Genomic DNA, 13,276 nt, shown 5'->3' with positions numbered 1-13,276 from the left:
ACATTACACAGCTTATATATATCACAGCACTAAAATTGTTCAAGGCATGGAACTTGTTCACAAAGTGTCCAAAAATGTTGTTGTGCTCAGTTTGCAGTACGTGTTGAGTGACTAAAATTAAATGAAACTCAAGGGGTTGCTTGGCTAAGGCTTAGTATATGCACAGATTTCAAAATTGACCTCATATGGTTTTGTAGTTATTTTAAAAACAGTCAGACGGACACTTTTTTTTTGGGGGGGGGGCATGCTGCACCGTTTTTTTTTCAGAACAGGGAATGATCACTGCACCAAAAAAGTACGGTGGGTACAGATTTTCGGAGGGTAGTCGGAAGAGGCAAATGACGAGGAAAAGCATTGATTGTTAACACCAATATTTTAATTCCCTCTCTCACTGACCTCTTAGCAATTCACAATACAATTTCAACATAAAGATGGAGTTAAAAGCATAATAACTGTTTGGAGTAACTTATAGACTTGTTAGATTTCGCATCGGATGCACATTGCGCCCTTTTAATTTACCAATGGCCATAATATAAGCAGCTTTTAAAGCTTATTGATAATTTGTTTTACTTGAAAGCTGTATATAATCATAAAATAATCATTTATAGAATGCATGGTACGCTGCAATGCCTTTGTTTTTTTCCCCCGCTTTCACCATGATTTTCACATCATGTTCCTCTTTTCTATGCAATTAAAATACCACCACGAAATTGAAATTAATTTAAAGGAAAGAATAGAAAATATCACACAACACTTAATTTCAGTTTTAAAAGTCTCATAAATAAGACGGTATTTCCAAAAACATGAACACTGATTTTATAACAAAACTAGCTCCTGTTAAATGGTGTCAGGGCAACTGAATTTCCTATAGGTCTATAAGCTGAAAGTTTAACCATAACAAATTGTCCGCTGTTTAGCGGACAAACACATATTGGCATGGCAAATTTTCCAAAGCATACCCTTTTCCCCCAAATAAAACCCAGTTTCATACAAATCTCTAATAACTGAATGGCTACGTATAAACAAATAAGAAACCGTCAAAGAACAAAGTACATCCATGCAATTAGCACCGGACTATATTCCCAATTGACATACATGTGCAAAATCATTCAACATGATCCTATACCGGGGTAAGAGTGCATTAGGCGGTGGTGTGAGCGTACTGCTTGACACCATGGGAGCGAGGTTGTTGGCACCCTCTCTCCCCATCCATTGTGATTTTATTCCCAGTTAGTCCATGTATTATTATGCAGTTTGGGCTCGGCCCTGAGGTCGTCGGGCGGATAGATGATCGGGACCGAGCTTGCATAATGCTCCTGCAGACGAGCCATCAGCACCTTCACGATGTCCGGTCGCTGGGCGGACTTGTCGTGGCGTTCGTAGGGGTCGTCTCGGATGTTGAACAGCCAGACCATTTGGCCCTTCCGATCGCGGGGCTTTTCCGGTCGAAGGCCTGGCAAGCCCGCCGGTGGGACCCAAGTACGAGGCTCACCTGAAAACAATGAAAGTCAGTAATTAGAGAGTTGTCTGTCTGTCCTTGTGAACTTTCCCAGTGACGTTGCGCCTATATTCGGATCAGAATTGCTGTACATGTCGCATCGGACTTGTATGACTCGTGACTCGGAGTCGGACTTGGACTCGATCGAGCCACGATGACAAATGACTCGGACTCAGACTCGACCCTGAGGACTCGGACTTGGACTCGACCTGTGTGACTCGGGAATCTACCAAAAGTACCACAAATGACTGATTTTTTTTCAACAATATAATTCCAAGTTATTTTGAAGACGATCCTCTCCTGAGCAAGCGATACAGTCTGTATGGTGCAGAGATACACATGTAAGTACTGCACATACACACGTCCGGCTGGCTTGTTTCCGATATATTGATTTGGGAAATCAATGTATCGAAACAGTCATGTACACCAGCGTCCACCCTCTATTTGCGTATAGTGTTAGGTACCAGATTATCCTTTCAGGACACTGGTGTCTTGCTTTATTTGACTTGTTATACATGTATTTTATACATGTGTTGTTTTATCCAGCGGATAATGTTTGTAGGTTACCTTTTTGAAAACAATACTGTCATTTTTGTTTTCATCATTGCTGTTTTTGACCCATTTTTTATACCTCATAGGAGGACGGTTGTCGGGGAAGTATATTTTGTAGTCACTAAGCAATTATCTGCTTCTGTTTTAACGAATTGCGATTTTGTTTCTTCATTATTTTAAAAATGCAGTTGCTGATGTCTTATAATCAGTTAACAATGTACAACCAGTTTCTGTTTGTACAGTAAAGATTTGGTCTGACCACAGAGTCAAAATGGCGGGCCATTTGAGGCTAATACCGGCCGGCGTGCACAGTGTTTTTATCTGCAGCACACATCGTCAATGGATCATGATGATTCAGCTAGTTCGATGTTTACTCATAAGAAAATAACATGACTTCACATAATTGCTATCAATGCGGACGGCGTGTAGATTGCCAGAATGACCTATGACGTAAGGGTCAACCTAATTTAAATATTTACTCAAACACAAATAGGGTGCTACGTAAACGTTTAATATTAGGTTTTTGCCCTTCACCGACGTGTAACCACTGTATGACCTCCCGAGTGAAAGTTTGAAAACAAATCACTCGATTGGGACTCGAATCCACGACCTTCTGCTTTCTGGTGCAAACGTCATACCACTGCACCATCGAGCTTGCGGGATCGGTTGGCTTGTTCCAATCTGATGTAACTTAGTACTTATATAGCGCTTTATACCAAAGGTCTCCAAGCGCTCCACAATTATTATTACCTCTGTTCATCAGGCCATGAGACCAATTCTTGAAGCAGCTCAAGATCAGCGCAATCTGGTCTCTACCTTCACATGTACCCATTTATACTCCTGGGTGGAGAAAGGCAATTGTAGTAAAGTGTCTGAGAGTAATTTTCTTCGACTTTTACTCGGGAGGTAACACACTGGATATACAGTGTTTACACGTCGGTGAAGGGTAAAACCTAATATTGAAGTTACATCACCCCGCCGACGCAAGTTCCATGCATCTTATGAATAGAGAAGTAAAAGATTAGCTTTTTTACCAACGGGGCCCGTCAGCAGTTTCCAGTCGCCCACACGAATCGCTGATCTCATCTTTGGATCGAAAGTAAAGTTGTTGTAGAGCGCATCCGAGAACGGGTGATCGTAACCCTCGAATGGGTCGATGTTGTGAAGGATCTCGTCGCGAGGAGATTGGGTACCAAACCTGTGAACGATTTCCCAAAATTAGATTTAAATCAATATCATTTAATCAGTTTTAAACCTGGGATTTGAGAGAAATGCACGAAGTCCTCGAAGTCAAGGTACAGTATAGTCTTCATTGAGTACCAAGGGCGGATCCAGGGGGGGGGGGGCAAAGGGGGCCATGGCCCCCCCCCCCCCCCCAAAACGAAACCAATTTTTAAATGTTTTTATGTGACATTGCAATAAAGGCAGGCAATGAGTACACCACCATCTTTTCCTCAAAAAAAATTGGTTAAAGTGGTCAGAAATTGCCTCAGATCGCACCACAGAGCATCTAGAATCCAAAAATTGTTCGGGGCCCTTAAGCGGGCCCCGAACCCCACGCCGTAATTTTTGGACCCACTTTTGGGGGAAAAAAAAATTTTTTTGCCCCCCCCCAAAATTGTGTTCTGGATCCGCCCTTGTTGAGTACTCGTAAATGTTATGGACAACATATTTTTAAACAGTGGAATACTAAATACCCATTAGGCCTGAAAATACCAGATGTAAGAGCTGTTTCCTTTAACTATAGAACTTCCTACAGCGAGGTCTTCGGGTATTTCTCTGGAATCTCAGATTTTTAACTTTGATGCATATACAATTTAATAAGGTTAAAAGGAAACCAAATGTTCAGCAGGAAGGTATTAATTCCACCCCATCCCCGAAAAACGCTCCTCTATAAGTTTTTCAAGTTCAAAAACTACAGGGTGTTTCAAAGAAAGGTAGTGCATTAAGCAAATGCCCTAACATTTCTCAAAAACTACTTAACATGAGTATTTCATCTTGATGGAGCATATTATATACTCTAATGTATAATCAGTGAAAATGCCGGTTACAGCCTGATAGTCCGAAGGTTCGATAGTCCGAAGGTTCTTTAGTCCGAAGGGTCATGATTAGTCCGAAGGTTCGTTAGTCCGAAGGCTCAATACATGTAGTCCGAAGGTTCGATAGTCCGAAGGGCCCATTGGTCCGAAAATAGAATAAGGTTAATTAATCCGAAGGTTCGATAGTCCGAATAGACGATATGGTTCGAAAGTCCGAATCGACAATAAGGTTCGATAGTCCGAATATACGGTAGGGTTCGACAGTCCGAAATGGCAATAAGGTTCGATAGTCCGAATTGAGAATAAGGTTCGATAGTCCGAATGGACAATACGGTTCGTCAGTCTGGCACTTCGGACCATCGGACCTTTCTGTTGATTCGGACTATCGCACCTTATTGTCGATTCGGACTATCGGACCTTATTGTCAATTCGGAATAATGAACCTTCGGACTATTGAATCTTATTTTCGTTTCGGACTATTGAACCTTCGGACTAATTAACCTTATTCTAAATTTGGACTAACGAATCTTCGGACAAATGAACCTTCGGACTAATGAACCTTCAGATTAATGAACCTTCGGACTATTGCATCAAAATAATGTTCGGATTAACGAACCTTATTTCATTTTCGGACTAACGAACCCCCTCTCATGGAAATTTTGTGCATTCGGACTATCGAACCTTCGGACTATCGGACCTTCGGACTATCGGGCGGCCCACGAAAAACACATAGCCTTTTATAATCTGTTAGATCTCTGGTTTGCATGAACCGATTTCCATGGCATGAGTGTACTGGATATAGGCCTACACAAGAGTATAATAAATAGTTATGACTCATCAAGATGAAAATACTCATGTTAAGCACTTTTTGAGAAATTACAGGATATCTGCTCGCAAAACTCCTTCTGTGACACTCTGTATACGAGGAAAAACAAGTATCGTACCTGATAGTGTCCCACACATTAAAGCCATCCAACGGTTTATGGCCTTCCAGTTTGCCCCCGGAGAGGCCCGCAACGATCGTGGGAAACCAATCGCTGACGTGGATGAGCTCCCTGTTTGTGGTGCCCCGGACTCGAGGGTGCAGGAGGGGGCTGTGCACAAACCCTATGCCGCGTATGCCTCCTTCCCAGAGGGTTCGTTTTGCGCCCCTGAGGGGCCAGTTGCTTGCTCCTAACTTTGGATCACCACCGTTGTCTAAATTAATTATAAAATACAAAAATATGCAGAGTTAAAGGCGTATACTCCTTCTAGAAGGCCAAGAACGTATACGACATAAAGTATGTTTTGCCTTTATTTATACAATGTAGTTTTATTTAACAGGGGCGGGGTGGATCTAGCTTTCAGGAATGAGGGGGGGGGGAGGGCTTTGTGAAGAGGGTGATTGCTATTCTATTGATTGCTACTCGGGAGCATGAAAATGAAACATGCGATGTTTTCTTCGCATTCCCGGGCAATTTCAGCATAAATTTAGGACCTTAAGCAGTCCATTTACTATTTTGGCCCCACTTTACGAGTATCATAACATTAGCCAGCGGCTGAACAGGGAGGGGGGGGGGGAGGGATGGCAACCCGCCTTCCTCTCTATAGATCCGCCACTAGTGATGGCTCGGGTGTCCTTTTTCCTTCTTTTATGGATAACTTTGTCTTAGCTTTTTTAGTTCAGCACAAAGAGTTGTGTGGAGAATGCACATAACCTTGTTCAAAAGAGGGTGTAGCCTCCCCTCCCCAGCCGCATGTTTTCGTCTTTGAATTATTTCACCGTTCGTGCCCCTTTTAGTCACTGTAGCACCCGAAACCGCCCGAACACTCTGGCTCTATTGATTTTTTTTTAGTGAATAAACACAATTTGATGTAATACATTGTAGCACGGGTGCTAACGACGATTACTCTATCGCACAGGTGCGCGTGCGCGGACGTCTATGAGTACGTGTTTATCTTTTCAAACCGTGGACGAAAAATACCAGAGAACAAAAGAGAACAATATCGTCCACGATTCTCAGCATACGTCCGCGATTGGAGTCGTGTACAAAACAGTGGCGTAGCCAGGAATTTTTCGGGGGGGGGGGGGGCTGGAACATTTCATGGGGGGGGGGGGGGCGTCATGTAGATCAATCATAATTTTTTTTAGAAACTCAAAATCTCAGTGGGGGCGACTGGGGGGGGGGGGCGACAAGGTTTCATGGGGGGGGGCGGTCGCCCCCCCCCACGCCCCCCCCCCCAAGGTGGCTACTCCACTGGTACAAAACATATGGGAGTCTTCCTAAAAAGTTAGAGTACAAACAAAAGAGGGACAATAGGACGTCCACGATCGACGGTGAACACACGTCTGCGTGAGTGTGTGCAGATGAAGGACAGCTGATTCTTCACCTTTACATTGTGACCAATCAGTGGGGTTCTACTGTCAGTGACTTCGGCAGCTCAATGCTATCGACCAATCAACAAGCTTTTGTGTTTCAATTATACATGCACACATACATGACACACATTCTACTTTTGAAACCGATGATACCCAGGCCTATAGCTGACTGCAATACAGAGCCGGCGATCAAAGTTACCTTCTTTGTTTAATGCCAACTACCAAAATGCAATGGATTTCTCACCTGTGGAAAATATAATCACTGTGTTTTTGTACAGGTCATGTTCTTTGAGTGCCCGGGTGATGTTCCCTATCGCTTCGTCCATGCATGTTGTCATGCCGGCATACAGCTTGCGGCTCTGGTCCTTTATGTGATTGTACTGCTCTAGGTACCGGCTGGGGACTTGAAGAGGTGCATGAACCGCTTGGTTTGAGAAAAGCATGAAAAATGGCTGCGGGAAAAAAACAGCATAAAAACAATATAAAAACAACACTCTTAAAAATATAGTTGTGATATGTTCATTGCTGGGATAATTGAATCGGTTTATTTGTAAACCCGTGGGGGAGCGTGGCCTAGTGGCTAGGGTTCGTGACTCATGATCAGAGGGTCAGGGGTTCAAATCCAGCCGCTGGCCATTATGTTGTGTCCTTGGGCAAGCCACTTCATCCCCACTTGCCTCTCTCCACCCAGGAGTATAAATGGGCACCGGCATTAGCTGGGGAGTAACCTGCGATGGACTAGCATCCCATCCAGGAGGAATATCTCAGTCGTTTCATGCTACTGAAACCGGAGATAAACGCCGGCCTGATGGGCCACATTGGCTCCTAACAAAAGGACCAATATCTTACGAAATATACAGCGCCTTAATAAAATCCTCACCAATTGGTGGGTTGTTGATCACATCTTACTGAATTATTCGTCCCAACCCATGACCCAACCGCATTGCAAAAATAGAAGTTCTATTTCACGCTAAAGTTTCATTGCACGTTCATACTATTAGTGGCTCTGATCGATCAGATGACGAAAATTTTATTCAGGTGTTTTATAAAATAGATTATGAATGTTTCATATTCGCACAATGGAAAGAATAATTTCGTTCGGTGACCGATAGAATGTTCTACTCCACTCGGTTTCGCCTCGTAGAATTGAACATTCTTTTACCTTATGAAATTATTCTTACCACTGCACTCTTAAACATTCATTATATTTGTACTATAACCTTTTTGAATGGAGGTAAATCAAGCATCCTGTGAAATCATTGCGCTCGGTATGCCGTCATTTCCAAAAAAGAGAGGAATAAACAACATTTCCCAAACCGAACCAAGAATATTTCCCCCTCACTTCGTTTTTCTTCTGTTTTGCGATGATGTCTTGGGCGCGTTTTGCGAAGGCATGGGTGGCGTATTGGCCCTGGTAACCCCACGCCAGCTCCTCCTGATCGCGGAAGTCAAAGTCGTCGAATCTCTGGTGCTTGTAGTAATCTCCACTCCCAAGCAACAGCCCTGCAAGAAATGTGAAGCAGTCGTTATACGAATGCAACCAGTGGCGCACCCAGGATTTGGCATTGGGGGGGGGGGTCTCACTTTTTTTTTGAGGGGGGGGGGGCGGACTCTTTTGAAGTTGGTGGCGCCACTTACACCCCTATTTAACTACTCGAAAATTGGCCACATTCATTTCAGCAGGGTCAAATCGTGGGACAAAAAAATAAAATAATAATAATAAAAAAAAAAAATGACAACCTCTTGGGGGGCTCAAGCCAGCACTAAAAATGTGCTAAAAACAGAGGCTAGCAAAAGAAAAAGAGACTGTACCGAAGAATGTATCGAAGCCCCGCCGTGTCGGCCAGCAAGCCTTCTTGTACAGACCCAAGTGCCACTTGCCGATCAGGTGGGTTGAGTACCCAACCTCCTTCAGCTTCTGGGCCACAGTGATCTCATCTAGAGGCAGGCAGCTGGGCATGTAGGGCCAGATCAGAGAATGCTGGAATCCCGTGTGAATCTACCGAGGTACATGTATAAATTAAAGCGGAAACTCTTAAAAGATCCCGATCAGATTCGACCTAATCCGAGTCATATATGAAATGACATTTTCAAAGGTGAAAATAACCTTTCCCTGTGTTTCTTTTCTGGGCCATTTGACCCGGAAAAGTGTCGTTTTGACGACAGTAACACAAATTGTAATTTGGCCGGGAAACTTGTGTCATTTTGACCAAGAAAAAAAAATGTAATTTTGACCCAGAAGAGTGACTGATCAAATCTGTCACGAATTCCGGGTCGAAGCCCACCCGCGACTTTTAAGGGATTTCCACATGAGCACGTACGATTTCCTCGACCCATACTTTTACATAAAATTTGAAAATTTTAGAGGCAGGTTTAATTGATTTTATATTTCAATCATTAACAAAACTAGAAATCAAGACTACAACTTGTAGCCGTATCCAAAATGGCCTTTCAGAGCTACGGCTGCGTCTATTGTCAGCAGGCTGCCACGTGGTTAGAATGCATAGACAGCGGACCATAATATTCACGAGGAAGCCATCTTGAGCGTGTTCCCTGAATGTATTGTATAGATTTAAAACTGTTGAATGGGATGGTGCCAGACTATTTTATGATTAGAGTGCATGCCAAGCCCGACTTTGATGATTACTGTTATTATTTTTAATGTGGCTTAAAACATCAGGATAAGTATGTGTAATCACAAATTTAAAATTAGTCATCAGAGCAGACTGGTATTAATTTATAATGAACTGTTATGTCATTGCTTTTATTTCAACTCGCAAGTTCCAAAAAATGAAGAGCTTAACACAATTTAAATATGGCCAACACCCGAATAAGGTGTGTGTACTTGGACGTAGCCTTCATTAATTTTCTCTCAAAAATATGCATATACGTAAGTTGCAATACCTGGTATCGTCCGGTCATCAGCTGTGTCCTGGTCGGGGTGCAGATCGGCTGGACATAGTAGTTGTCCAGTTTCACGCCCTCGGCGGCTAGTCTATCCATAACGGGCGTCTTGATCTCGGAGCCATGGTAACCAATGTCATAGTAACCGTAGTCATCGGCCAGAATGAAGATAACGTTCGGCTGTTTGGCTTCATCCTTCCGGACGAGTTCGGGGAATCTGCGCATGTCATTTCGGTGCTTGTTCTTAATTGTCCCCTGAGTGAGTTGCCGGAGGTCGTCGACCTTTCTGGCGTTTGCCTTTTCGGAAACGGCGTTCGCCTTTAGCTTTGTGGAAGCGGCGGTAACGCTTTTGGAAACGCTCCTACGCTCGTCGAAGAACAATTTATTGGCAAGTACAAGAATTATCGCAACCACTACTGAAAGAACAAGTATCAGTTGAACTAGCTTGATTTTCATGGCTGAAGCTCTGTCTCTTGTATAAGAGATGTTTTCACTTGCATGTTATTTTGTCTGTGTCGTTCGGAAACGCACGGTGGAAGTTGATAACTCCAACTTCACTTTGAATAGTTCCTCCAAAAACGGGTACAGTTTTGACTTGACGCTGAATTGGCTTCGTTGTGTCCCTCTACAGTGTGACACGAGGTCCAAGATGCTACCTTGCCGTTTCCAGCAACGGGAGATGCCAGTGAATAGGTGTTCTGCCGTTAAACAAATGGAGAAGTGTAAGTGTTGTGTGTCGCAATAAAATTAGAGATATACAGGGTTAGTCAATAAAAACGAAACCCAAATGTCGGGACTATTGTTTCATTGAAGTCCTGCATGTAACACTTTCAAAATCTAGGACGTGAAAGCCCAATTCATAAGCTTTTGTTTAGTACAAGAATCATTCAAATCACTTGTGTACTTTTCAAGTTACGAAGTTTTAAACACAACCACCGTTTTAAAGTTCTCTCCACGGATCACAAAATAGGTGTGCGTTCTTTCATCAAAACGAAAACAATTCACACACATCCCTATGTGATTTGTGTTCGTTTTGCTAAAAGAACACTAAACTTTTTTGTGATCCGTGGACAGAACCTTAAAACGGTGGTTGTGTTTAAAATTATATAACTTGAAAAGTACATGAGTGATTTGAATTATTCTTGTACTAAAAGAAAGCTTATGAATTGGGCTTTCATATCCGAGATTTTGAAAGTGCTACATGCAGAACTTCACTAAAACAATGGTCCCAACGTTTGGGTTTCGTGTTTTTTTTACACACCCTGTAGAGAGGCTGCTGACGAATGGATAGGCGTAAGTGTCGTTACAGCATCAAGATTTGACCACTGAGGGTAAAAGACGGCCGTGATCAAAATTTTAAAGTTAGTCAGTATAATTGTAAAGAGTGCATGTTGTCTCTTAACGTTACGCCTTTTTGCATTGGTGGTTGTGTGAAACAACATTTGAAATGTGTTTCTCTCCCCGGCAAAATGTGTTATTTATTTTTGCGTTGACTGAACATTAGTTATATAGGTATGGTAAAAAAAGGGTCTACCCGATATTTTCCAATACCTATGATCCCCAATACCGATGTTCCCCGAAATCCTTAGGATTGGGGTTTAAGGGTTAGGGTGAGGGTTAGGGTAAGGATTTGGGGGAACATCGGTATTGGAGAACATAGGTATTGGGGAACATAGGTATGCACCCGTGAAAAAGTGCATGGCGTCTGGATACTGCATATACCCAAGAAAAACACGCAGGAAACTAAAAAGGTAAAAGTCTTTCAATCTACATTTGTGGGTCGAACAAAGTCAACTGACGTGGATGGGATTCGAACCTGCGACATCCAATACCCAATATACCGGTAGTCGCAGTTATAACCCAGTTCTGGTATTTTCTAGATCGGTTTAATTCTAAAGTCAGATACTCACTATATTCACCGCATTATTATTTTACCTCAATGACGGTCAGTCATTGGAAAGAATAAAACTAGGAAAACATAAAATATTGCTACTGGGAATCATTTGCAATTTTGTCGGAAAATACTTGCAAAATGTTTCAAACTAAATTTGTCCCCGTAACGCTCAACGGTCCAGGTTTTACATGCTCGTTATTTAGGGGAAGAATAGCTGTTCGCAGACTTAACATAATTTACGCACAATGCACTGTTAATTAATGGCAGTCGAATCAACATTGTGATAACACATGACATGTAAACAAGTGGTCCAATGATTGTGTTTATTGACTCTTCAATTAATTAAGACAGGGGAAACTGTTTTTAACGATGCAAATGATGATGATTATTTACCAACCAACCTGTGTACGAAAATCCTCATAGTTTTATTAAAAATGGTGGCGAATAAGGTGTAGAACATGTAGCAGTAGAACGATTCACAAGAAGGAATATACGTCCTTCCAGTTGAACTTAAAACGAAATAAAGCTTACCTCGACCTGTTACTCTATAGAAGATGCCAAATCTACAGGTGCAACCATGGAGGACGGACGCGCAGAGTACATATATACTACAACCACACTGTTGATCGCACCGCCAACACTGTATCATAATCACTTGTTAGCCGTGAAGACCCATTCACAACAGCTATACCGACTTACCATACGGGACATTACAATGAATGGAATCAAAATCTTTGTGTCCATCTTCGCTTGAAAGCGCGGCGATCAATACACTTTCCCCCGGGCTGTCCCGTCACCCGGCTCTTGTCATTGTGCGACATTCAATAGCTGCCAATAGCATTCCATGGACATTTATAATAACAGGTTCTTTTAGTACAGATGGACACACATTTAGTGGGGTGCTGTGGTCCAATGGTTACGGTTTTCGATTTGTGTGCCGTGATACATGAGTTCCAATCCTGACCGTGGGAACATGGTGCTTGTGCTCTTAAGCAATGCACTTTACCACTATTGCTTCGTCCTTCGGATGGGACGTAAAGCCGTAGGTCCCGTGTGTTGTGTAATGCACGTTAAATAACCCAGTAACACTTATCGCTAAGAGAAGGGGTTTGCCCCGGTGTTTCTGGCAGTGGCTGCAATATGCACCGCAGCACCTTGTCAACCCTTATAAGGTGCTGCATAATGGGTCTCATATTTCTCATATACTTTATTTACCTTTCTTTGATACTAGACATAATAACTAGTGCCTTGAGCACCTAATTGTTGGTAGATACGTGTGCTATATAAGACTCCGTTATTATTATTATTCAAACATACACAACTTCTGATAGCATAGATCAATTTCGGTAGTTTCTTGTTTCAGATGAGTGGAAGAACATGCTCTTTTATAGACAGAATTCATTGGTGCATCACATATATTGATGTTTTGGGAAATTAAATTATTAATCAATGCCACTCCTGTTTGACTCACCCTGTATCGTTGCGCCAGTGGAGTTACGCCACAACGAAAGCCGGACCCAAAAGCATGGAACCTCGATGTTTGTGAGTGCTACTCGTTGTGTGCACTTTTCCTATTGGTTTTTTTTTTCTCTCAATAAGGGCAATTGTTACTGCCTGTCCCCTAAAGGTTATTATCTCTTTCATTTTCAAATCTTCATTGATGTACGGCAGTTGCTGAAACCAACCGTAACCGTGACAAATAGCAAGGTTCACCCCAGTGGTTTCACAAATCGCCAACGTAACCTTGACTGAGAATGGGACTGGTGTGGCATGAATTTGGGTTTTATGAAATACGGACTCATAATTGGTGGTATTGCGCATGCTCATGCATAGAAAAATAGGAGAGGAACCGGTCACGTGAGAGGGTTTAACCAATAAAAGGGGAAAAGAGTCCGGTTTTCATACGAGTCCGATTTTCATACGACACCGGCTTTCACTGGTGCATAACCGGGGTTTTGTTTGCCCGGTGCAGTGGCGAAAAAAGGCACTCTGCATGCTAAAAGGAAGGCAGGGCTGCCAATTGCTTTCCG

The 13,276-nt window shown here is 42.6% G+C and overlaps 1 protein-coding gene across 3 annotated transcripts; it reads right to left on the bottom strand.

Moving 5' to 3' along the window:
* Window positions 1-354: 354 nt before the first annotated feature.
* LOC119727151 (arylsulfatase I-like) lies at window positions 355-13,002 on the bottom strand. Of its 3 annotated transcripts, none has more exons than XM_038199025.1 (8): window positions 12,718-13,002; window positions 9,353-10,050; window positions 8,261-8,447; window positions 7,791-7,951; window positions 6,693-6,900; window positions 5,034-5,286; window positions 3,085-3,248; window positions 355-1,492 (listed from the first exon to the last, which is right to left on the bottom strand). In XM_038199025.1, the coding sequence occupies exons 2-8, from the start codon at window positions 9,806-9,808 to the stop codon at window positions 1,221-1,223; spliced, it is 1,701 nt and encodes a 566-aa protein (XP_038054953.1). In that variant the 5' UTR covers window positions 9,809-10,050; window positions 12,718-13,002; the 3' UTR covers window positions 355-1,220. The 3 variants fall into 3 exon arrangements, with proteins under 3 accessions (XP_038054953.1, XP_038054946.1, XP_038054960.1); XM_038199018.1 differs by lacking the exon at window positions 12,718-13,002 and adding an exon at window positions 11,778-11,944; XM_038199032.1 differs by lacking the exon at window positions 12,718-13,002 and adding an exon at window positions 11,648-11,764.
* Window positions 13,003-13,276: the final 274 nt, after the last annotated feature.

Source organism: Patiria miniata, unplaced genomic scaffold (genome assembly GCF_015706575.1).
Source record: "Patiria miniata isolate m_02_andy unplaced genomic scaffold, ASM1570657v1 HiC_scaffold_1, whole genome shotgun sequence".
In the NCBI taxonomy this organism is placed as follows: Eukaryota; Metazoa; Echinodermata; class Asteroidea; order Valvatida; family Asterinidae; genus Patiria; species Patiria miniata.
This window is presented reverse-complemented; position numbering and strand designations above follow the sequence as displayed.